We start from the raw sequence: 23,857 nt of genomic DNA, 5'->3' as shown, positions 1-23,857 counted from the left end.
TTTGGTTTTAAGGTTTATTTTATGTATATGAGTGCTGTCTTCATCCACACCAGAAGAGGGCATCAGATTCCATTACCAATGGTCATGAACTGCCATGCGATTGCTGGCAATAAACTTGGGACCTCTGAGAGAGCAGACAGCGCTCTTAACTGCGAAACCACCTCTCCAGCCCTTGCATTTTTTTGGCAGCACCACATTTAATTAGTTTATATGAGTGCTTTGCTTGCGTGTATATATGTGTGTGCCTGGCGCCCATGGAGGTTGGAAGAAGGTGTTGTATCCCCTGGAACTGGAGTGACAGAAGGTGGTCAGCGGCCATGTAGGTGCTGGGAGTTGAACCTGGGTCCTCTGCAAGAGAACAGACAGTGCTCTTAACCACTGAACCATCTCTAGCTCCCGTGGGTTTTTTTTTTTGAGACAAGGTCTCTCTCACTGAAGTTTGCTGTTCTGACGAGACTCGCCGCCCAGGGAGTCAGCTGCCCCCTGACCTCCCCTCCCACCCCCACAGCCTGCCCCTACCTCAGTACAGGGTGTCCCTGTTGCCGTACCAAGGCCCTGAACCCAGTCCTCATGCTTGCCACAACACTTTAACTACCGGGCCTTCTCCCTAGCCTAGCTGGGGTTTGGAGATGTGGTCTTAGAACGTAGCCCAGGCTGGCTTAGCACTTGAGGGAATCCTCCTGCCTCAGCTCTCTAAATGCTGCGGTGGCTGGTAAGCGTGCCTCTTTAGAAGTTTTAAATGCCGAGGCTGTGGTGGTTTGAATGAGAGATGCCCCCACAGGCACGGGTACCGGAACACTTGGCCGGTTTGCTGGCACTGTCTGGGGAAGTTACAGGGCCTTTGTGAGGTGGGGCCTCAATGGGGGAAGTATGTCATTGAGGAAAGGATCCGAGACTTTCATGACCTGTCCTCCCAGTCCTCCGTGCTCTCTGTGGGTGGGTGAGGATGTGACTACTCAGTTTCCTGCTCTGGCTGCCTGATGCCATGCCTCATGCACCACTGTGGACTCTTCTAGAGCCGTAAGCCAAAACAAACCGTTCCTTCCTCATGCCACTTTTGGCCATAGCATTACCAAAGGAACAAGTAATGAATACAGATGCAGTCCAATTTATTTTTTCTTTGACTGCCTTTTCTTCTGCTCTATTTCATGAATCATGTCCAGTCTGTCTGCATGAAGATTTTTCTATGAAACAAAAGAAGAGCCAGCATAAACCTTAATCCCAGGGAGAAGAGGCAGGTGGATCTGTGAGTTAGAGGCCAGCCTGGTCTACAGAGTTCCAGGACAGCCAGGGCTACACAGGGAAACCTCGTCTTGAAAAGAAAAAAGAAGAACCACTCAACGTTTTTCCCACTCCCACACAATTCACACACTTCTGACCCCAGATAAGTGGAGGCCTCCCACACATATATCAAGAAATCCCACAGCCAGTAAAGATAGGTGACCTATAATTTAACCCAATCCTGACATGATCTACCTGGAGGGCTGCCCATCCCACAGATGGTGGGGCTTGGTTCCACAGGCCGCGCCCAGCTCCTGCTGCTGCTGGAGTGTCCGGTTATAAGCTGTCTATCTGGCCAGTGGGCATCCTGATTCCTGCGGGCGCTCCGCCCAGTTCATTTGTTAGGAAGGGTCACGTGGCTCAGGGAAACACTGGGAGGGAAACACTAGGGTATCTTACCAACCTAAGGTGCACACTGCCCAATTTAGGATGGCTTCACTTGTATTTTAAAAATATTTAAGGTTCTTATGTGTCTGGGCGTTTCGCCTGCCTGTATGTCTGTGTGTCACATCTGTGTCTGGTACTAGTGGAGTCCAGAAGAGGGTATTAGAGGCCCCAGAACTGGAGTCACACTGGGTTCGGTGCTGGGTAATTGAATCCACTGCTCTTAACTGCTGAGCTAGCTCTCCAAGCCTCACTTACAATGTGCGAATTCGTGGATGCGTGTGCTTGTGCGTGCATGCGGTGGTAAAACCTAGAGCCTCAAGCATGCAAGGCAAACACTTAACCTCAGGCCACACTCCAGCTCCTCAGTGCTTGACTCCAGGCTGTTGTGCTGAGCCATTCCCACAGCCTTTACTGGTGACTTATAGGTGAGGGCATCATTACTGAGTCAGGCAGGGCCTCAGGTGTCCCAGGCCGGCCTCCATCTCTTGGCCCTCCTACGCCTACCTCCTAAGCGGTGCGATTACAGGCCTGCGCCATTCCCAGTAAACATACTTTTAAATTTTATTATTATTAGCAGTAACCACCTTGGTGTCTTACGACAACAGGAATTTATTTGCTCATAATTCTGAAGGTCAGAGTTTTTTGGGTTTTTGTTGTGGTTTTGGGTTCTGTGTGGCCTTAGCTGTCCTGGACTCACTGTAGACCAGGCTGGCCTCCAACTCACTGAGATCGCCTGCCTCTGCCTCCCTGAGTGCTGGGATTACACTGTTCCATCACACTGGCTTGAAGGTCAGAGTTCTGACATCACTATCTCACAAAAACCAGGGTGTCTGCGGAGTCACATGACTTCTGAGGATGTCGGGGGAGGAGCCTTTGCCCAAGCTGCCCAGTGTCTTACGGTTTCCACATTTTGAGGCTTGTCTTTACTCTCTTTCTTGTTCCCATCAGTTCTCCTTGTGTCCCATATCCTGTGAATATTCTTGGAGCCTCAGACACAATCCCCAGGCCTCTCTTCCTCATTTTACCATCTTTAATAATGGCTGCACAAGCTGGGCCAGGTCAGCTCATATCTTTGATCCCAACACTTGGGAGGCAGAGGCAGAGACAGGCCGATCTCTGAGTTCGAGGCCAGCATGGTCTACAGAGCGAGTTCCAGGACAGCCAGGCTACACAGAGAAACCCTGCCTTGAACAAACAAAACAATAACAATAATATAATAGTAATTATTATTATTATAATGGCTGCGCAAACACTTTTGCCAAATAAGGTAACATCGATGGGTCCCATAGACTAGGGCAGCCATGTTTTCAAGGCTGATAAAAAAAACCTGTTCCAGTGTTTCCTGAACACCTACTGTTTCAGTGCCATGGCGCCCTCATGTTCCTGGCCTCAAGTAATTCCCCCACCTCGTTTTGCCGCATAGCTGGGGACATAGGCTCAGGACATGGCCATACCTCTGCCATCTTCTTGACTACACAGAGGGCAGAAGCATCCAGAATAAACTCCCATCTCAGGTCCTGACAGGTTGTCATTTGATATCTTGACCAGCCAGTTGGTGGTGGCTCACACCTTTAATCCCGGCACTTGGGAGGCAGAGGCAGGTGGATCTCTGTGGGTTTAGACCAACCTGGTCTATACAGTGAGTCCAGGACCGCCAGGGCTACACAGAGAAACCCTGTCTCTAAAAACCAAACAAAACAAATCTGAACCAGGTAAAGTCTCACTGTGTCACTGATGGGATCAGGATTGACATGCCCCAAAGAGATCCAGGTGAGAGGGCTGTGGTTGTAATACTGTTTGGGGGGTTACATTTGCTGGGGAGATCCCCACTGAGCTAACTCCTGGGCAGACCAGAAGGAGGGGAAGGAAGAGTGCTTGGACCTTAGGGAAGGGCTTGTTCTAAGTAGGAACAGCCAGTGTGAAAGGCACAAGGCCCGGCCCCTTTCCCGCCCCACCCTCCGTGCTGACCCAGATGCCTCGAGCATCTTGCTTAAGCAGAGGAGTGGGCCAAAGGTTCGGAAGTGACGGTTCCAATCATCACTGGTCCCCTGTTGCCCATGGCTCCTCAAAGGGCAGATGGGCCTGTGGGGAGAGATGAGAGGCCGTCAGCCGGGCGACGGATCCCAGCCTGTCTTTGAGCTGGATCTCGCACAGGTTGGTCACCTGAGCTGTGGCCTGGGTCTGCTGGTGCAGTGTCCTCCTTCGGTGCCACTGGCGCAGGGAGTCCCGGGCCTCCGAGCTCAGCCCCTGGGGCGCGCGGCCAGCCTCTGGCTGGTAGTGAGCGATGTGGTAGAGAGCCCCAAACCACGTGGTAAGGTAGTACCCAGCTGGGGGAGAGAAGGCGAGATCATCATGGCCCCTGTGGGCTTCAGAGACCCAGGAGGCTGGGGGTCGCCGAGGGTGCCTCCTTCCCAGTGTCTGGGCATGGGGGGGGGGGGGGGGCAGGAGCTCACCTTCTCCTCGCAGCGACTCCGGATCTAAGAGCTCCATAAGGAACTCCACATCCAGCTGCGTCTCCCCAATGTGTGGACTCCAGATCAGCTCCTCCGTCAGGGCGGGCAAAAAGGCGTCCGCCCCCAGGGGCTCTAGGGAAGCCAGAGGACAGGCCATACGCTTGGCAGGGTGCACACAGACACGGGCCTTCGGGTCCCCGGGCCTGCGTGGGCGCCTGCCACCAGAGGGGGCCACCCTTCCCCTGGACGTGGGTGCCCACCATTAAACCACTCTAGGTCCAGAGATCCTTTACCTTCCTTCTCGCCGCCAGCCAGGCCCGCGTAGACGTCGCTGCACACCGCCAGCAGCAGCGCCACCTTGCGGCGCGGGGCGCACGCGGAGTGCAAGTGCGCCAGGCGCGCGTGGATCCGGCTCCGCAGGGCGGGGGCGGGGCCGTGTCCCTCGGGCCCCGCCCCGGCCCTCAGGGCTATCTGGCGCCGGCGCAGCCTCCGCAGCTCCTGGGCTCTGAGAGTTCGGAGTTTGGTCCACAGGGCGGGCTTCAGGGGCTCCAGAACCGCCCGACACAGGGCCACCTCCACAGCGGGGCCTGCGGCATTGAGGACAACGACACCGTCGCGACCCACCCTGTTCCCTAGTCGCCCTGTCCCCTACCAGTGTGGACAGGGTTAGGGGGCTGGGGGACTGCAGGAACACGTCCGAGGATGGGGGGCGGGGTCCTAGCAGACAGTGCGCCTGTTGCGTGGAACTGAGAAGCAGTGGCTACGCAAGAGCGTGCTTGCTCGTGGGGAGTCAGAAATGTGGATGTGAACACACACAAGGCCGAGTCGTGGTACCCCCAAACCTTGGTTACTTTCCCTCCATTTCCCATTACCAAGATCCTGGTCCTGAGGAGCCCTAGGTCCCCTGTTCCCAAAGACAGCTCTGACGTCGGGGTCTTTTGCCAGGTAGTTCTGGAGGTCAGTGAGGAGCTGGCGCACATCCTGAAGCAGCTCTGTGGCCGGGTCCCCGGCCTTGTAGGGATTTCCACAATCTGAGACGAGGCGTGCCTGAAGGCATCGGTACTGCCTGGCTACATAGCTGCTCCTGGCCCTGGCCAGAGCACGGATGTGGGCGGTGAGCAAATCCTCGCGGCCTTCCTCTTCATCTCTGTAGTTTTCATTGCTCACTTCCTCCTCCCCTTCCACCACACGAGCTAGAGCAGGCCTAAGAAAGCTCACTTGGGCTCCAGGATGGCGCTCCTGGAGGTCAGGATGATGCACTTCCTGTCCAGTAGGGTGAACTTCCGGTTTCGGTGGCTCTTCCACCCAGGAGACCCGGTGTGGGGTGGGATTCCTGGGGGCTGGATGTGAGAAGCAGGCTGGGGCTCTAATTTCAGTAGCATCCATTCCCTCATCCCTCTGGGTACCCAGGCCCTGCCCAGCTGACCTAGACTGTGTATCTGCTGAGTCTGTGGCTCCGTTTGCTGTGGCGGCTGCTCTGCTCCCCAGCTTCCGTGGGTCTCCAGGTAGAGCTGGTTCACTACAGACAGCACCCTCCCTGAGGTGTCCACCTGGACGCAGCCAAGTCGCAGAGGATCTGAGGGCCAGCACAAGACAGAGTGTCCCCGGTGTGCAGGGGGCACGGGAGGCTTCGTCCCCAGCCCTCCTCACTCATGACCAAGGACGCAGGCCTCTCAGCTTCCACGGCTTGCTTGCGGCTCTGGCCTGTTAGGACCCAGAGCTGATCTCATCCCCTACCAACTTTGCTGCTGCCCTTGTCTCCTGCTCCTGCCCCTTCTCCTACCCCTCCTTCTCTGTCTCTTCTTTTTCTTCTTTTTTATGTTTTTTAAAAACAGGGTTTCTCTGGGTAGCCCTGGCCGTCCTGGAACTCACGCTGTAGAACGGGCTGGCCTCGAACTCACAGAGCTCCGCCTGCCTCAGCCTCCCGAGTGCTGGGATCACGGGCATGAGCCACCACCACCACTGTTTCTTTTCCTAGCTGTCCCACTCCCAGCTTCATCTTTTTTCACATCCAGTTATCTGGTCCTTTAGAGCCAGCCTCTCTGGACCCAAAAGGCCAGCAAGCTGACCTGTCCGTCCCCGGAGCAGGGCGTGCCCACCTGATTGCGCGTCTCCAGGTCCTACAGCTGGAGTGGGTAAGAGCAGTGTCCTTGGCAAAACGTCCCTGAGGATGAAGGGAAACCTTGGTATGGATGGGCTACCTCAGGGAAAGGCCCCCACTGCCCCTCTGCCAGATGACCCGTACCTGCTGGCTGCCAGAAAGGCCAGGAGGTGGGGAAGGTCTGGCATGAAGAGGTTGGAGGATTCCAGGGCTACACCTGGGGAGAGGAAGGGGAGAGGTTACAGGGCTGGCCATTAGCTACCTCCACCGTACCCCTGTGACTCAGCCTCCCCACACCCCTCCCGCCCACCTCCACCTCTCAGCAGGGAATCTCTTCACCCCTGCACTCCTCCCTCAGAGAGGCAAAGTTTCCATCCCCGGGAGTTGACACCGTTTCCTCTCTTGATGTTTGCATCCCCGGTCTGACACCAAATAGGAGCAAATAGGAGTCCTCAAAAATGTCTTCAGGATGTTTTGTTTTGTTGAGACAGGTTCTCACTGTTTCTGGTAGGCCAGCCTTGTCTACAGAGTGAGTTCCAGGACAGCCAGGGCTACACAGAGAAACCCTGACTTGAAAAACCATAAAAAAGAGGAAGAGGAGGAGGCACAGCTGCCGTGTTAGGAGGGGAGGAGAACACCTCTGGGTCCTGACAAGACAGAGCCGGAGGCCCTGGGAGCCAGGAGGCCTGCATTCTTGGCCCTGGATGAGGAAGGCCGGACAGAGCCTACAGGTGGCCCCTGCATACCCGGGATGCTTTGTCTCTTTGGCTGACCCTCGGGTCCTCTGAGATCTGCTGGCCTGGAGCTCACTGCGTAGACCAGGTTGGCCTCAAAACTTGTGGCAATCTTTATGCTTGAGAATACGGTCCTGAGCCACCATGCCAGGCCTAGGTTTCTTCCTTTTTGTCTTTGTTCTTTTTGAGACAGGGTTTTGCTATGTAACCCAAGCCAGCCCTGATGTTTATATGTAGCCCAGGCTAGACTTCAATTCTTTTTTTAAAAAATTCTGTTTTAAAATTGTATTTATGTGTATGGGTGTTTTGCCTGCATTTGTCTGTGTACTGTATTTGTGCCCACAGAGGCAAGAAGAGGGCACTGGATTCCCTGGGACTGTGGTTACAGGGGGGTTTGAGCCATCTGACATGGGTGCTGGGATCCCAACTTAAGGGCCTCTGGAACAGTGTCCATTGCTCTTAACCATGGACCCATCACTCCACCCCAGATCTTGATTTTTTTTTTTTTTTTTTTTTTTTTTTTTTGAGACAGGGTTCTCTGTGCAGCCCTGGCTGTCCTGGATTCCCTCTGTAAACCAGGCTGGCCTGGAACTCATAGGAATCCCCCTGCCTCTGCCTCCCTGAGTGCTGGGATCACAGGCGTGCGCCTGGCTAGACCTTGAATTCTTGACCCTTTTCCTGGAGGCTGTCAAGGCTGGAGAGCCAGTCGACCTCTGGAGGAAGAACACTCCTGCAGGAAGGACAGTACCAACGCCCTGCAGCTCGGTTGGCTGGAACAGGGGCACGGCCTAGCAGTGAGTGAGGGCCAGCAGCGAGTGCGAGAGAGCAAGCGGAACCAGGCAGCCCCACCGAGGCCACTGATGACCTCGTAGCTTTGTAGTGAGGACGTTAGCAGCCCTCTCCATGGTTGGGGGCAGGGATGGGCAACGTGGAATCCGTGTGTGAAAAGACCTGCTTGCTTCGCTCAGCATGGATTGTAAGGAAAGGGAAGCTGCAGAGACACCGGAGGAGAGAGAAGAGGCTGCCGCAGTGGCCTTGGAGAGAAGTGATGGGCGAGCTCAGACTAAGTGAGGGAGGCAGGTGGGACTGGAGAGACTCAAGGGCTATTTGAGGATCAAATCTGGAGCCATTTGCTGTGTGGATGACTGAGAATCCGGGACAGGTACCTCACCTCCTGGAACCTTCCGAATCGGATAGGTGTTGATGTCTGCTGACGAGGGTCCCGCCTTCAGCATCAAGACCTGGCTAGGACCGTGTCCTACGACCAGGAAGCTCTGGAGAGGAGGGGTGGGGCAAAAGTCAGCTCGCTGCAGTCATGTGCAGAGAAGGCTCTTCGTGGTGCCACTGTCCCTTGGGACAGGGGTTCTCCACCCTCCTAATGCTGGGACCCTTTAATACAGTTCCCCCATGGTGTGGTGACCCCAAACATAACATTATTTTTGTTGCTACTCCATAGCTGTAATTCTGCTACCATTATGAATTGTATTCCAAACGTCTGATCTGTGACCCCTGTGTAAAATCTGTTGTACCCCCAAAGGGGCTGCAGCCCACAGGTTGTGAATCGCTGCTTTAGGGAACCCCTCTCTCAGTTCCTGTGGGTGGGACCCTAGGGGGTGAGGCCAGGAATAGACCACCAGTAGGATGGCTGCTGCCTGGCTGGTTGCCTAAGCCTAACTCATGAGCATCTGCCGTGGGATTTTTGCTGGCGATTTTTGATCTGTGTTTGTTTGTGGGCTTGCCCGCCCCCCCCCCCCGCCACTCTTCTGATGATTGAACCCAGGATCTTTTCACATGAAAGCCTTAGGCCCCTGAGCTACATCCCCAGTGCTCTTTAAAACCTTTCCTCTTCCCCCAAACCCCCAAACAGGGTTTTACTACACAGCACAGGTTTAGCCTCAAATTCATGATTCTTGTCCTTCAGTCTCCCAGATCCTGGGATTACAGGCACATTCCATACACTTAGCTTGAGAGAATTCTTTTTTGTTTGTTTGTTTGTTTATTTGCTCGTTGTTTTTCCAGACTGGGTTTCTCTGTGTGGCCTCGGCTGTCCTGGACTTGCTTTGTAGACCAGGCTGGCCTCCAACACACAGAGCTCCGCCTGCCTCTGCCTCCCTGAGCGCTGGGATTACAGATGTGTTCCACATCTGCTTTTGAGAGAATCCTTTGGAAAAAGCTAGCCCCCTATTTTGCAAGGACGTAAACCCAGGGATATTTGCTCACTGTGTAAGAAATGCTGCTCATCACTGAGCCACATCCCTGGCTCCAGACATCTTTACTGGGGCTGTTAGGCAAGTGGGACATAGCACCGACAGCCATCTTAACTATCCCAAGCATAGTGCCCGCTTGAGAGGGCAGCTATGGCTTGCTAATTCTTCCTGCCTGTCGTCTCCAAATTTATCTTACATTTCCCTGAAGAATTAATTAATATCAATTAATTAATTAACACTTTGACAGGGTCTCAATGTAGCCCAGGCTGGCCTTGAACTCACTAAGTAGCCAAAACTGTCCTTGAACACCTGATCCTCCTGAGACTGACTCCTTAATGAGACGACGACAGGCATTGCCACCAGGCACGCCCCTGTGGAATGTCTTGTTCAAGGCAGTAGTATACTGAGCTATAGGAAATAATAGAGACAGGGCTTGGGCGTTGGCAACTGTCCTTCCAGCACTGGGAAGCTGAGGCAGGAGGATGATGGGTTCCAGGATAGCCTGGTGGCATAGTGCTGCTGGCTCGGGCACAGGTCCTCAGTCCTGTATAACTCCCAAGTGAGCTTGTAAAGTGTGCTCCCTGGCCCTTGCCGTGTGACTTCCTCCGGTCAAAGGCACGTGGCGCCTCTCTTATTCCTGCCTGGGATGCACCCCAGGTAAGACAAACTCAGAGACCCGCACAACAGCCAGCCCTGACGTCCCGGGCTGCTGGCCTCCCACTGCTGGAAGGACAAACCAGATTGTGACGCCACCACAGGACAGGCCTGCAGATTTCGCTCAGGTGGTGGAATGCCTTCCCCGAAAGCTCGAAGCCTTGGGTTCAGTCCCCAGCTGCATATGGTGGGTGTGATCGAGTACACACACCTGCAATCTTACACACACACGCTCTCGCGCGCACACATGCGTAATCTCTGTACTCAGGGGATGGACAGACGAGAGGGTCAGGAATTTAAGGTCAGCCTCTGCCACACAGGGAGCTGGGGACCATCCTGGACTGTACAAACCGTTTCCTAGACAAACTCCTCAGTTTTGGGTTAGCCTGGCTTGTGTTGTTAGCCAGGCCGGCAGGGGGAAGGTCAGAAGTGACCCCGGCTCAGAGTACTCACCCCCAGCGGCCACAGCTGCAGAAAGACCTTGGCGCGCTGAACATCCAGCTCTGGGACCCGCCACACCCTCTGCGTCCTCTGCAGTCGAAGAAGCGGTTCTGGGCTGCTGAGGACCCCTAGTGGGCTCTCGCCTGCTCCATCTAAAAGTCGAGCCAGCCTGGGATGGACACGTTCCAGGAGGTCAAGGATCATAGTGGGCATTGGTCACTGAGGAGGGGCCCAAGGGGCAGGGATAGCCCAGGAAGAAACGCTGGAGCAGGGGGATTGCTCAGCGGGGCTTTGCCCAGAGCCAACCTGCAGCCTCACCTGTCCCCCGAAGTAGGGGCTGCAGAGACCATGTCTGGCTGGGCTATCCGCATGCTGCCGGGCACCAGGGAGCCATGCTCTGACCTCTGGCATGGAGAAAGACAAGTAAAGGTGCTCCAGCTGGGGCAGGGGGTGCTGATGTTTCAGTCCTGTGACACCTGACTCGGAGATCCTACCTGATCACCATGGACCTCAAAAGTCTCCAGAAACACCATGGACTATCCCCCCTCCCCCTTCCCCCCCCCCCGGCTTTTCCTTTTTTTTTTTTTTTTTTTTTTTTGAGACAGCTCAGACTAGCTTGGACCGGTTTGTAGTTGAGGCTGGCCCCAAACTCATAGCAAGCCTCCTGCTTCAACCTCCGGAGCGCTGAGCTAATAGGCACAAGCCACACCCTGCTTGGCTGGGGCGGTTGTGACATTCTTCAGCGGTTGAGCGGCAGACAAAGACCAAAGGCCCATGGGTGGGGCAGAGCAGTCCCAACAGCAGCTTCCAGAGCAGAGGGGGATATTCCAAGATCTTCACGGGGCTATGTGCAGCCAAGGAAGTGTATGCCAACTGGATAAGCGCCCTGTTAAAACCCAGCGCCTGCCACAGTTCCGGGCTCACAGGAGGCACTCCATCCACTGTCCAGATGCAGTGTGACACTCTCCACCGTTCCCAGACTCCAGGAGCCCTGGCACCTTTGCCCACATTTGATAGAGGAGCCCTGGCACCCTCGCCCACATTTGATTACTTTTTTTTTTTTCTGTTTTGAAGATGGCTCTCCCTATGGAGATCTGGTTGTTTTGGAACTCTCTATGTAGACCAGGTTGGCCTCAGACTCCCAGACGTTCTCCTGCCTCTGCCTCTCAAGTGCTGGGATTAGAGACGTGCACCACCATGCCCATCCTTGACAATTTTAATTCTAAACATGCAGAAGAGTTGAATTTTCTAGAGCCCGTCATATGCCCAGTATCTGGATTCTCCTGTGAAAAACTCACTCATCTCACATTGGAGCTATCCCTTTATCTGTCGAACCTGAACGTTTCCTCCAGTTTGAGATGGGGCCTCGTGTGGCCCAGGCCTGTCTCATACTTGCTGTGTGTTGTACTCTTGATCTTCCCACCTGCACTTCCCATGCTCTGGCATTACAGGCATGACAATGCTCACTATACCTGGCTCTTCACCAAGAAGGGAGCCTTTCAGGGATTATCAACTTGGGGTGAGCCCTTTTGGATATTTCCCCCACAACACCCTCAGGAGTAGGGACTGTGGCTCTGAAGAGAGACCATTCATCCATCTGCCTTCCCATCATCTCTCCATCCTCCCCCTCACGCCTCATCTTTCCACCTAAATTATTCAGCCTAGGCCTCGCCTCAGGTGGCTGGCGTGGGAGGAGGGCTGGCTGAGAAGCTGGCTAGGCCTATTCTGAAGGTTCCATTTCTGTGGGGGTATTGTGTGCAAGCCAGATAAGTAACAGCTATGGAAGTCAATTAGCTGCCAACTGGCAGCCTCAGGTGTCAGGGGGATGGGGGCAGCCACACCTCAGGGGTAAACAGAGAAGAGGGTGAAAAGTGAAAAGGGGAAGGCGGGTGCTTCCCCCCCTCCAGGACCCTTGGGAGGAGAGCAGACATGGTGGTGCTGGGCAGGGCTGGTTGGAGGCAGCTGTGGGTGTGGAGCCAGATGCTGGGTCTCTGGGGGCCCTACCTGTTCCGAGGAAAGCCTGAGCAGCAGAAGCGAAAGTTCTCTAGAGAGGAAGCCAGGCAGGCAGGGGAAGAGGCGGGGCTGGGGGCATCTGAAATCACCTTCCTCTCTTTCCGGGGCTCCATTTTAGGCGGAGTGGACCTCTGGCAGGCTGAGAGCCAGGGTGAGGAGTCACCAGGCCACCCTCTCCAGAGGGAATGCTGTCCCACTCACCACTCCTAAGATCCCAGAGCCACAAATAGTCTGCTGTCTTTATGGTCGCTTCCTCCCCACCCAGCCTCCTCAGGTACCCCGTAATGGAAGTAGAGGCCACACAGCTCTGTTGCTTTGTTTTCGTCTTTAATTTGTTTCCAGTACACAGGTCTCCTGCTCATCCCCCACTGGCTGGCAAGTGGGTCCCCAGGAAAGGAAGACCAGCACCTACTTTGTTGGAGGCAGAGTTGGGGGGCTTCAGGCTTAGAGATCGCACAGGCCCCACCCCTCGGGGAAGTTCTACTTGGTGGGTCCAGCTCCTTTGAAGGGTAGGTTAGTTTGACTTAGCCACAGGCCCTCTGAGAATAGAGAAATGCCTTCTGGCACAGTTAGGAGTTTGGGGGTAACCTGATCTCCGGGAGCAATTAGAGGTTAGGGGAGGTTGCTTCTGGCCCCGGGGGGGGGGGGGGTTAGAGGCTGTGTGTGGGCTGTTAGAGATGGGCTGCACAGGCCTCAGCCCTCAGGTCTATTAGAATTTTCTGGGACTGAGTTGGGGAACCTGGTCTCAAGAACGTGGTTATGAGAGATGGATTCCCGAGCCCACACAAGCTGTGTGTTAAGGGACCAGTGCCGGTTGGGACTCCGCTGTCTTTCTTGGGAGGCGGTGGTCACTGGTGCTCCTCCCTCTCTCTGGTCCTGGACGCCTCCTTGGCAGGAGGTGGGGACTTTTTAGGGGAGGTGGTGGTGCCGGGGTTGGGGGCCTGTGGCCCTGACTGGGCGTCTATACTGGCGTGCTCCCTCTGGACAAGGTCTTCCAGCTCCTTCTGCAGGGGCAAAGTTCCCAGGAGTCAGAGGTTTCCATACATCCCCATGGGACGGCTGGGACTGCGCTCAGGGTGGGCTGGGTGGCCCATTCCTCACCTTCCATCCCAGGAGGTCAGCGAGGGCCAGGCAGCCTTGGTCGCAGTCACCTAGCCAGGCCACGTCCCTGCGGTGTGATCGGGAGTGAGACGGGCTGAGGCCTGGCCAGCCTGCCCGTCCCAAGCTCCTTCCCCACCTGGGCCCTCACCTGTAAGCCTTCTTGGAGTCGAAATCCATGCCACCTCCCAAGCCCATCATCATGCCAAGGAAGGGATCCGTCTGTGGGGAGAGGACAGCAAAGGGCACGCACAGCCCCTGAGCCACGAGACCTGGCATGTGCTCATTTCCAAGACAGGGGTTCTCTGTGTAGCCCTGGAACTCACTCTGTAAATCAGGCTGGCCTCAAACTCAAAGATCTGCCTGCTTCTGTCTCCTGCGTGCTGGGATTAAAGACGTGCACCACCAACCACGCCTATATTTTTCTATTAACGTGTGCGTCTGTGTATGTACACGTATGGACCGAGAGCCCGGGCCAGAGGCCAGCTATACACACTGCTTCTTCGGAGCTAGTCACAGTTTATTTGTAAATTTTTGCTTTGTGTGTGTGTGTGTGGTCCTGTCTGATATGGAACTCACTATGTAGGCCGGGCTGGTCTCAAACTCAGAGATTCACCTGCCTCTGCCTCCCGAGTGCTGGAAGTAAAGATGACTGCCACTACGCCTGGCTTACACTTTTTTTAAAAAAAATAAAGATTTACTTATTTATTTATGTTTTTCAAGACAGGGTTTCTCTGTGTGGCCTTTGCTGTTCTAGAACTTGCTCTGTAGACTAGGCTGGCCTCAAACTCAGAGATCTGCCTGCCTCTGCATCCCAAGAGAAAGACATTGTGTGTGCATGTTTCTCTGTGTGTGTGTGTGTGTGTGTCCTTTGGGTGTGGGTGCTCAGGGAGGACAGAAAAGGTGTCAGATCCCCAGTTAAAGGCACTTATGAGCCTCTTGACATGGGCCTGGGAAATGAACTCAGGACCTCTGGAAGAACAGGAAGTGCTCTTAACCACTGAGCCATCTACTCCAGTCCAAAATAATTGTTTTTGATTTTTTTTTTCTTCAGGCAGTGCTGAGGATTGAACCCAGGGCCTTGTATATGCCACTCTGCCACTGTTTATCCTCAGCACAAACACATTCTTTTTGAGACAAGGTTTCTCAGTTGGCCTGGATCTCACGAGGTCAGACTGGCTGTCCAGCGAGCCTCAGGGACCCACCAATCTTTGACTCTGCATTGTCAGATACATGCCCCCGTGCCTGACTGTTTCTGTGGGCGCTGGAGTTAACTCAGGCCTTCATGAGACAAGCAAGAGACAAGCAACCTATGCTACTTCAAAACAAGTAACAGCCAGTGTGTGGGTGTAGGCCTATCTTCCCAGAACGTGGAAGGCAAAGGCAGTAGCTTCAGGGTTCCAGGTCACCTTCGGTTACAGTGTGTTTGAGAGGACAGGGCCTCATGATAGCCTGTCCAAGTTCACACTGTCTCGCACCTCAGGTCCACACAGCTCAGCAACTCCAGGATGTGTCTGCTCTACCCACGCTCTGCCACTTCAGATGAGGGAGTTGACAGTCCCCAGGTTCTGATCTGTGGCAGGGCTCTAGAATGTTAATGCCTGGACTGCACATTGGTCTCCTGGGTCCCAGGAAGCACTGGGGCTTCATCGGGTTCAAGGCATGGTTCTGTCATTTGCTCAAAGGAACCCAGAGTGCCACAGCGGCCTGTGGTGTCAGGCTGGCCCAGCGCACAAGCCCATATTCTCCAGGCCAAACTGGCAAACCTAAAGCACTGATGCTCTGCAGGCAGGCCACACTGACACCGGTCGTGTCTCATGGGGAGGTGGTGACACGGGGCAGGGAGCAGAGGGAGAGGGAAGCTGAGGCAGGCTCACCTGGCCTGTCTTTTCCTTGTTGATGAGCAGGCGTGGCGTGGAGAGCGGCGCCCTGAAATGAGGAGCTGGGATTCCGGAGCCGCCCTGGTGCCCTGTTCCCGGCTGGCCCCCAGCCCTAGTCCCTCAACTTACTTGCTGATGAGGGAGGCAAAGGGCTGCACCTGCAGGGAGGTGCCCATGATGATGAGGAGGTCCACCTTGGAGAAGTCCTGTGGGGAGTGGCCAGCATGGACTTGGACCCCACTGCCTTGGCTTTGTCCCCCACCTCCCCTCCAGCCCCACAGTCCACAGGGTAGAGCCACACTTACTGACTGCATGCAGGAGAAGAAGCGCGATGGGAGATTCTCACCGAAAAACACGATGTCTGAGGTAGAAACAGAGGGACACAGGGACAGAGGAGGCATGGGAGACAGCTAGAACAGGCAGGAGTTGGGGCTCGGGCCCTCTGAGGCCTAAGGCGGACTAACACCCAACCTCTGCAGGACAGTAGGGAACAGGACAGGCAACAGAGGTGGCCAGACACAGGGCGTGTGGGGGCCAGTGGAGGAAAAGGGTCCCAACTCCAGCCATACCCCCACCAGGCCTTGGCCCTGGGCTCACCAGGCTTTACCACACTCTGACATTTCTCACACTTGGGAGTTGCTTCTGAGAAGATCTTCTCTGGGTGAAAAAGAGGGGAGAGAGAGGTGTGAGGCCTCCCCAAGGCTGGAGCAGCCCTCCTCTGTCAACAGAAGTGCAGCCCAGGCATGTGGCCGTGCTGTATGCCACGAAGCCTGCTTTGGGGAGAATTCAGGAGGACTGTGAGTTCATGGCAGCCTTGGTTACACAGCAAGACCGTGTCAAAAAACTGAGAGCTGGGGCAAATGGCTCAGTGTGTAAAGGCAGTTGCTGCCAAGCCTGATGACCTGAGCTCAGTCCCCAGATGCTAAAATGAGAGAAACACTCCTGCACATTGTCCTTTGACACCCATAGGTGTGCTATGGACGTACACACCTACACACACACAAAGGCAAACACAAATAAATGTGAAAATATAACCAACCCCAAGAGTTAAGGGTGTAGCTCAATGATGGAACATTGTGGGACTTGGGGCATGATTCAGCAATAGAACACTGCCCCAGAATTCCCCAGTGAGGGGCTGGGGTGTGGCTCAGTGGAGAGCCCCTGCCTAGAATCCCCCAGTGAGGGGCTGGGGTGTGGCTCAGTGGTGGAGCCCCTGCCTAGAAGCCTCTAGTGAGGGCTGGGGTGTGGTCCTGTAGTAGACCACATGACCAAATCCCTCAGTCTAATCCCCAGCACCACAAAACAAACAGCACACCCTAGCACTCCCGGGATTTCCTGGGACGCCCTTCCTGCTCATCAGAGAAGAGCTCCCTTCTGGAGAGCTGCGCCCTTTACCTGCAGGCATCCGGGGAGCTGCTCCCAGCAGCACTGCCGACAGCTAGTGAATGAGAAGGGGAACAGAGGAGCAAAACCACCGGCCCCTGACAGGCACCCCTGGACTCCACCAGACCCCCATCTGGGGAACGGGAGACAAGTCCTTCCAATGGGAGTTGAGGACAATCCTATCTGCCCCTGGGTCAGGAAAGGACATACAGATAATCTTGGGGTGGAGCCAACCCCAAGGCCATCCTGCCTTCCACCCGGTGACAGACTCCTCCAGACTAACTACCCCTGTGACAACTGCACTCCTTATTGCTTTTGGATCTGTCACTTGCAGCCCACAGAACGGGAACTCGCTGGCTCAGCCATTCAGAAAGTGGCCATACCCAGAGTGGCCACTCGGCCACCACTGAGGCTATTTCTGCAAACAGCACGCTGTTCTGTGGTAGATGCAGTTTCACAAGGACATAAAGGGGGTGATGTCCATTGTCCGTCCCACCCAGCTGCTCGGGCTGCTCAGGAACCCTCCGTCTGGGGGCAGCTGGCTGGCATTCTGTCAGAAAGGCCACCTTCCAGGCTCCTGCCACAAAGGCTACAGCTGTTCTGACCTCAAGGGAACACCAGAGGCTTTGTGAAGTCAGCATGAAGAATGCAGAAACGGCTTCCCAGAGTGACAGCGCAGCTTCAGCTCAGCACAATGGCTGCCAGAAACTGGCTGGTGCGGCGCGGTGGGGCGTGGAGACTGGCGTGAACGGGGACAGCGACAGCAGTGGCATTAGTGAGCACTGTCATGTGTGTGGCCGCACTCGTCGGCAGGACTCACCCAGCTGTCCTCTCTGCAAGCTCCTCTTGCACTATCGATATGGAAGTCTAAGCTACATGGGACTTACACAGTTTAGTGCTATTTTTAAATTTTATTTTATTTTTGTCATGTAGGCAAGCCTGGCCGGAACTTGCTGTGTAGCCAAGGCTAGTCCTGAACTCCTGATCCTCCTGTCTCTATCTCCCAAACAACAGGCTAATAGGCATATGCCATGGCTGCTGATGTGACTTTTACAATTGAAATCAACAAAAATTAAAATCAAAGATGTTGTCTTTAAAAAAAAAAAAAGGAGAAGAAGAAGAAAACTGTTGTGGGCCAGCGAGATGGTTCAGAAGGCAAAGCCCATCTTCAAGCCTGGGACCCACATGCTGGAAGCAGAGACTGACTCTTTGGTTCACGGGGCCCATATCTAGGGCTCAGTGGACCCATGGGACAAGCAGCGCCATATTGGATGTGACACACGTTCCTGTCATTTCAGAAGGCTCCACTGCGCAGTGCTGTCCTCAGGCTATAGCTGTGCTGCCCTGATGTAAGGGCTCTCACCTAAGACGGTGAAACACCCCAGAGCGCGCAGAGCTGGGCGCTCACGACTGCACAGCAGCTGTGGGGCGGGGGGGGGGGGGATCTACAAGGATCTGTGTGCGGCTGTGTGGGCAGCAGGGGAGCAAAGACGTGCTCACCCCCAGCCCTCCGGGCTTCTACAGCCACCGTAACAGGCAAGACGGCGGAGCTCGGGGGCACTCGCCTGCGATCTCAGCAGTGGGGACACTGAGGCAGAGGTGCAAGCCTGAGGCCAGCCTGGGCCACACAGCGAACCCTAGCCGCAAAAGAAACCCACCAACTCACTGACTGGCAAGAGCAGACGGGACACACTGGTGTACAACCACTTGGAGACCTGGCTATGGCCTGAACAAGGAGTGGGGGGGGGGGGCGTGTGCTTGCACACGTGTGTGCGCACACGCGCGCGTGCGCGAGTGCAGCCTCACCTTTCATCCAGCTCAGGGAGTACTCCTTCCGGCAGGAGGGGCTGACGCAGTGTGACGTGTAGAAGGTGCCGTGGGCCTCCACCAGGTCCTGGGGCTCCAGCCCCGCCACTCGCTCCAGCGTGTCTATGTTCTGTTGGGGGAGAGGGAGGGAAGGTCAGGAAGAAGACCAGTCCTCTTGGGCTCTAAGAGGTGGGACTGCGGGGGAGGGGGAGGATGAGAGTTGGGGCCAGGCTCAAGTGTCAAGTGACAAGGCCAACCCCACTGCCGTCAGCAGCCCCGGGTGGCGTTCCTCTGTACACTTGGGTTTTTTCTTTCCTCTTCGATTTTTCTGAGAAGTTCTTTGGTTGGAGAGTCACACACTTCCCCGCCATCGGCCACAAATGTGCTCAAATGAATGCACCCCTTGGTGTCTCCCAGAAGTGGCGCTCTGGTGCGGAGCCCCACCTGAGCAGCTTGTATGCGGCAGCTCTGGCCGAACATTAACAGAAGTAGAAGGAGTCAGGCCAGAAGCGAGGGTGGATGGTGCAAGCTCTGCCCTTGGCGGCCAAGGCAGGATGACCGCTCTAAGTTTGAGGTCAGCTGGCGCTACAAGCTAGTGCCCGGCCAGCCAGGGCCACACCGGAGGACCCTGCCTCAAAAACCTACTAAATTAAATGAGCAATAAATAGATAAAGCCAGGCATGGTATATCATGCCTGTAAGTCTAGGTTGTTCCAAATCTAGCAAATCTAGCTAGTAGATTTACAAGTGTAGCTCGATTTACACAGTGAGCTCCAGGCAAGCCTGGAGACAAGAATGAGAGCTGTCTTGACAAAAACAATAAAGGGCTGACAAGATGGCTCATCAGGTAATGGCATTTGCCACCAACCTAACAACCCAGTTTCGATCCCTGGAAACCACCTGGTACAAGGAAATCTCCCTCAAGCTGTCCTCTGAACTCTGAGCTCACACTAAGTAAACATAATAAAAATTAAAAATAAATACACTTTCCCTCATGAAGGGGTAGGCTGCCGCCTCTACCCCACATCTGCACAATAGAGCTGGACTGAGGAACAAGCCTGTTATCTCAGCCACAAGGAAGGTGGGACAGAGGACCACAAGTTCAAGGCCTGCCTGGGCGCCTGGTTCTGCAGCAGAGCATTTGCCTAGGGAGGGGCTGGGGTGTGTTAGCGGTTGAGCACTTCCCCAGCACACAGGAAACTCTGGGGCTTATCACAGGACTGCCTCTTTCCCCCCAAAAAAAAGGAAAAAAAGAAAAAGATTACTCCTCAGCTTTTAAAAAGCATGGGGCTGGGGGCTGGAGAGATGGCTCAGAGGTTAAGAATACTGGCTGTTCTTCCAAAGGTCCTGAGTTCAATTCCCAGCAACCACATGGTGGCTCACAACCATCTATAGTGAGATCTGGTACACAGACAGAATGATGTATAAAGAATAAATAAAAAAAAAAAAAAAAAAAAAAAGGCACGGGGCTGCTGAGGTGTGAGCACCGAAAGCTCCCCAGACAGGAGGCCGAGTGGAAAGGAGGCACGTGGAGAGCGTGCTGTCAAGTCCGTTATACAACTTGGAAGCTCTGGAGCCATTCTGTGGAGACCACAGCAGCCCACATGATCATAAGCGTCAGAAGGTGAGAGAGGCTTCCTGTGCCCTGAGCTGAAAATAGCACACACAGCTTCAAAGACGCGTGTCAGCACAGTTCAGGAGCCAAGTTGGTGTGTTCCACAAAGTGGGTCAGGGACTCAGTGACTGAGGAGGAGGAGAGGGCAGAAAGAAAACGAGCTGCGTCACTCCCAAGAGTGTGCTGGGGGCTGGAGGGCTGGCTCAGCATTAACAGTGCTGGTTGCTTGCCCAAAGGGCCCAGGCTTGGTTCCCAGCACCCATGGGGCAGTGCATGCCATATTAACCCTCTCCTGGCCACTCTGGACCAGCTTGCACACGGTACATGGAAATACACACAGGCCAAACACCATCCACACAAGCTAAAAATGAGTCCGCTTTAAAAGCAGAGGTGAGGGGCCAGTGAGATGGCTCAGCAGATGAGGGCGCTCGCCACCAAGCCTGATGAGCTGAGCTCCATCCCGGGAACCCACACGGTGGAGGGAGAGAAGTGACTCCCAGAAGATGACCTCTGACCTCCAAACTTGATGTGACACGCCTGCACATGTCTGTGCACACTTGCAAACACACACACACCAGCTAAATTCATTAGATAACATTAAAAAAAAAAAAAAAAGAGGCCACTGCAGGCAGTTGGTAGGTATCTGCACATTCCACATGAACATGCTGGATGGAATCCACCATGTCAGCAGTCAGGGCACCCGGCAGCAGCCCTCACGCCCAGCTGTAGCCGAGTTTGCTCCTTTATGGGCTCTTCTTCCTTCTGCCCTCGCAACCCCCTACCGCTAGATAGGAGAGGAAAAAGGGCAGAGAGAAGACTTCCTGCTGATGAGGGTGTGGAGTTCCTTGGGGCAACTTCGATCTTCGCCATCAAGATAATTTAATTTCCTCTTGTTTCTTCTTTGCCCACGACTACTTAACAAACAGCAGCCCACAGCCCAGCACACTGGGAGCCCTAACATACAAACCCTCTGAAAAGTTCCCAGAATTTCAAATGTCACACACTCACAGCTGGCAAAACCATTCCTGAGGCAAATCCGTCAGCTGCCTCAGAGCTCCCCACACCCCCACACTTGGGATTAAGATAAAAATATATTCTAATATTTCTGTCGTTTTAAAGCCAGACTTCCAGCGTTCTCACCACAGTGGCTTTGCTGAGCCTCGCTTTCTCACCATGCTTGCTGCTTCTCCAGCCATTGCCTTTTCGCTCTGCCAGGCTCCATGCCAGCGGCCCCTCCACGTAGCTAGCTCCCAGGTCTCCCAGTGGAGGGCATCTCCTGGACACTGCCCCTTCCCAGTCAGCACAGGAGCGCTCAGCTGAGAAGCAGCCCGCCATCCCGGAGCTGCCTACCTGACAAGGCTTTCTGCCCCAGTGGCCCTCACTGAAGGCCCGTCTTCGTCGTCCACTTTGGCTGGACCATCACAGCAGCTTTCTGCCCACTCTCTGTGGCTCCCTTCCCCCGTGTCTCCACATCCCAGCCCTCAGGGTTTTGCTTTGGTGTCAGCTTCCCACGAGGCTTCCCTGCCTTCCTATGCACACAGCATGGGCTCGCACAGCTCCCTGACCTGCCTCCGTCTGACATACTATGTATGTGCTGACATACATGAGTCTGTGACTCATCCCCCTTGTCCTTGTCACATATGTGAGATATCAGCATCAGGAATGCAGGGGTGTTTGCTCTGCTCGCAATGGGAGGTCCAGAAACTGGTAAACTGGGGTACCAGAGGGACATGCAGCCACACGCAAGAAGTATGGCACTTCAAGGAAGCTGTTAGCATCAGGCCTGAGCCTTGTTCTGCAAATGAGATGGACTCTGAATCTTGGAAGGACTAAGACGGTCCTTCCCCAGCTAGGGCCTCCAACCATCCAAAAGAACCCATCCTCCCCCTGGCGGCCATTTCTGACATTGCAGGTGCTTCACCAGGTTGCCTGAAGAAACCTATTTTTATATACGCACAATTTGGAGTTGTGTTTTTATCTCTTTAATTTTTTTTTTTTTTGTGGGGACAGGCTTTGGCTATGGAGCCAGTCTGGCCTTGAATTCACATGTATCCCAGGTTGGCCTTGAACTCATGCTGCTCCTTCCTTTGCCTCCCTAAGAGCTCGGGTTGCAGGCGTGTGCTACCTTGCTCACCTGTTTGTGTTCTGAGGGGGATCGATAGCACATACGTCTGCTGTCGCCTTCTTCCAGACACAGTGTCACCTGTCCGAGACCTGTCCCGGGTTCCTGATTTGTGGCTGGATGGCGTCCCGCAGACACGGAGTCCTTCTGCATGTGAGTGGGGTGACCTCAGAGAATACAGTCACCTCACACAGGCCTCAGCGCCGGACGCTGCTCTGGCCTTTTATTATCTGAATGCTTGTACTTATCAGTTTATGCTTTCGTTGATTAATCAAGTAGCTTACAGATACGATCTCACATCCTGAAGGCTCATTTTATAGCCAAGGATGACCTTGAATTTCTTTTTCTGTTCTTTCTTTCTTTGTTTTTCAAGACAGGGTTTCTCTGTGTAGCCCTGGCTATCTAGAACTCACTATGTAGACCAGGCTGGCCTCAAATTCAGAGATCGCCTGCCTCTGCCTCCGGAGTGCTGGGATTAAAAGCATGTGCCACCACCACCTGGCAGCCTTGAATTTCTGATCCTCCTGTCAACACACGCTTGAGTACCAAACCATCCAGTTTCTGGCCCCTATATTACAAAGGGGAAACTGAGGCCAGGAGGATGCGTCTCACTGCGGGTTACTCACTCTGCCTATCTGAGCCCGGGGGCTGGCCCCGGGCCTGGCTGGGTCATCTCCAGCAGCCCACCAGCCCTGGCTGCCCACAGCCCGCAGCCCCGCCTACCTGCGTGTAGCAGCGCAGCAGCAGCCCCTTCTCCTTCAGCAGGCGGATGAAGTAGTGGCAGATGGTTGGCTGAAAGGAGAAGAACACGTCCACAGGCCATCCCGGAGGGCCGGGATAATGCCAGGCATGTGCCCATTCTGACCCCTGGCCCCATTACAGGGGCATCCCCGCCTATCACAGATTCACGAAAGGGTGTGCTGGTGGCTTGGTGGCATCACCCAGTGGCAAATCGAAGAGTGAGGCTCACAGGCAGACTTTGGCTTCAGATCTTCCCGATGCTCTTGGCAGTACTGTCTTACCGCTGGGAAAGCAGAGGCTCAGAGCCACACAGTAAAGAGGGAGGGGCCAGGAGGGAGGCCGCCACCCAGGCCTCACCTGCTCCTCCTCCTTTCTTTTAATTTCTTTCTTTCTTTTTTTTTTTTTTTTTCAAGACAGAGTTTCTCTGTGTAGCTTGGCTGTCCTAGACTCGCTTTGTAGGCCAGGCTGGCCTTGAACTCAGAGATCCTGCTGCCTCTGCATCCCTGAGTGCTGGGATTACAGGCCTGCGCCACCCCAGACCCAGCCTTTTAATTTCTTAAAATTGTTTATTTTTGAGACGGGGTGGTCTCAAAAATTCTATGTGGTCCAAGAATTTCCTATGTAGAACAGACTGGCCTCACAGACATTCTCCTGCCTTTGCCTCCCAAATGCTACAATTATGGGCATGAACTATCACATCTGGCCAGAACTTATATGTTTCTTTCTTCTTTCTTTTAATATTATCTATCTATGTATCTTCCTTCTATCCATCCATCTATCTGTCTTCTGTCTATCTTCTATCACCTATCTCTCCATCCATCCATCCATCCATCCATCCATCCATCCATCCATCCATCTGTCTTCTATCTTCTATCACCTATCTACCCATCCCTCCATCCATCCATCCATCTTCTGTCTATCTTCTATCTATCACCTATCCAT

General features: G+C 54.3%; 2 protein-coding genes across 3 annotated transcripts in view; both read right to left on the bottom strand.

The window, feature by feature from the left end:
- Rinl (Ras and Rab interactor like) lies at window positions 1-12,290 on the bottom strand. Of its 2 annotated transcripts, XR_008718709.1 has the most exons (13): window positions 12,263-12,290; window positions 10,577-10,662; window positions 10,271-10,427; window positions 8,128-8,230; window positions 6,367-6,439; window positions 6,221-6,285; window positions 5,548-5,697; window positions 4,994-5,461; window positions 4,415-4,708; window positions 4,122-4,253; window positions 3,832-3,995; window positions 3,637-3,750; window positions 1-348 (listed from the first exon to the last, which is right to left on the bottom strand). XR_008718709.1 is itself a non-coding variant. In XM_055594774.1 (12 exons), the coding sequence occupies exons 2-12, from the start codon at window positions 10,627-10,629 to the stop codon at window positions 3,706-3,708; spliced, it is 1,704 nt and encodes a 567-aa protein (XP_055450749.1). In that variant the 5' UTR covers window positions 10,630-10,662; window positions 12,263-12,290; the 3' UTR covers window positions 3,382-3,705. The 2 variants fall into 2 exon arrangements, 1 of the variants encoding a protein (XP_055450749.1); XM_055594774.1 differs by lacking the exon at window positions 1-348 and having other exon boundaries at window positions 3,382-3,750.
- Window positions 12,291-12,581: 291 nt separating this feature from the next.
- Window positions 12,582-23,857, bottom strand: part of Sirt2 (sirtuin 2) — a 20,618-nt gene continuing 9,342 nt past the window's right edge. Inside the window, exons 8-16 of the mRNA XM_055594794.1 lie at window positions 22,898-22,966; window positions 18,439-18,568; window positions 15,847-15,906; window positions 15,555-15,610; window positions 15,379-15,455; window positions 15,247-15,298; window positions 13,521-13,591; window positions 13,373-13,439; window positions 12,582-13,275 (exon numbers count right to left, since the gene is read on the bottom strand). Coding sequence (XP_055450769.1) covers window positions 13,120-13,275; window positions 13,373-13,439; window positions 13,521-13,591; window positions 15,247-15,298; window positions 15,379-15,455; window positions 15,555-15,610; window positions 15,847-15,906; window positions 18,439-18,568; window positions 22,898-22,966 — 738 coding nt within the window. The 3' untranslated portion in view covers window positions 12,582-13,119. The remainder of the gene's footprint in view (window positions 13,276-13,372; window positions 13,440-13,520; window positions 13,592-15,246; window positions 15,299-15,378; window positions 15,456-15,554; window positions 15,611-15,846; window positions 15,907-18,438; window positions 18,569-22,897; window positions 22,967-23,857) is intronic.

Source organism: Psammomys obesus, unplaced genomic scaffold, assembly GCF_907164565.1.
Source record: "Psammomys obesus unplaced genomic scaffold, mPsaObe1.curated_primary_1811, whole genome shotgun sequence".
Classification (NCBI taxonomy): domain Eukaryota; kingdom Metazoa; phylum Chordata; class Mammalia; order Rodentia; family Muridae; genus Psammomys; species Psammomys obesus.
This window is presented reverse-complemented; position numbering and strand designations above follow the sequence as displayed.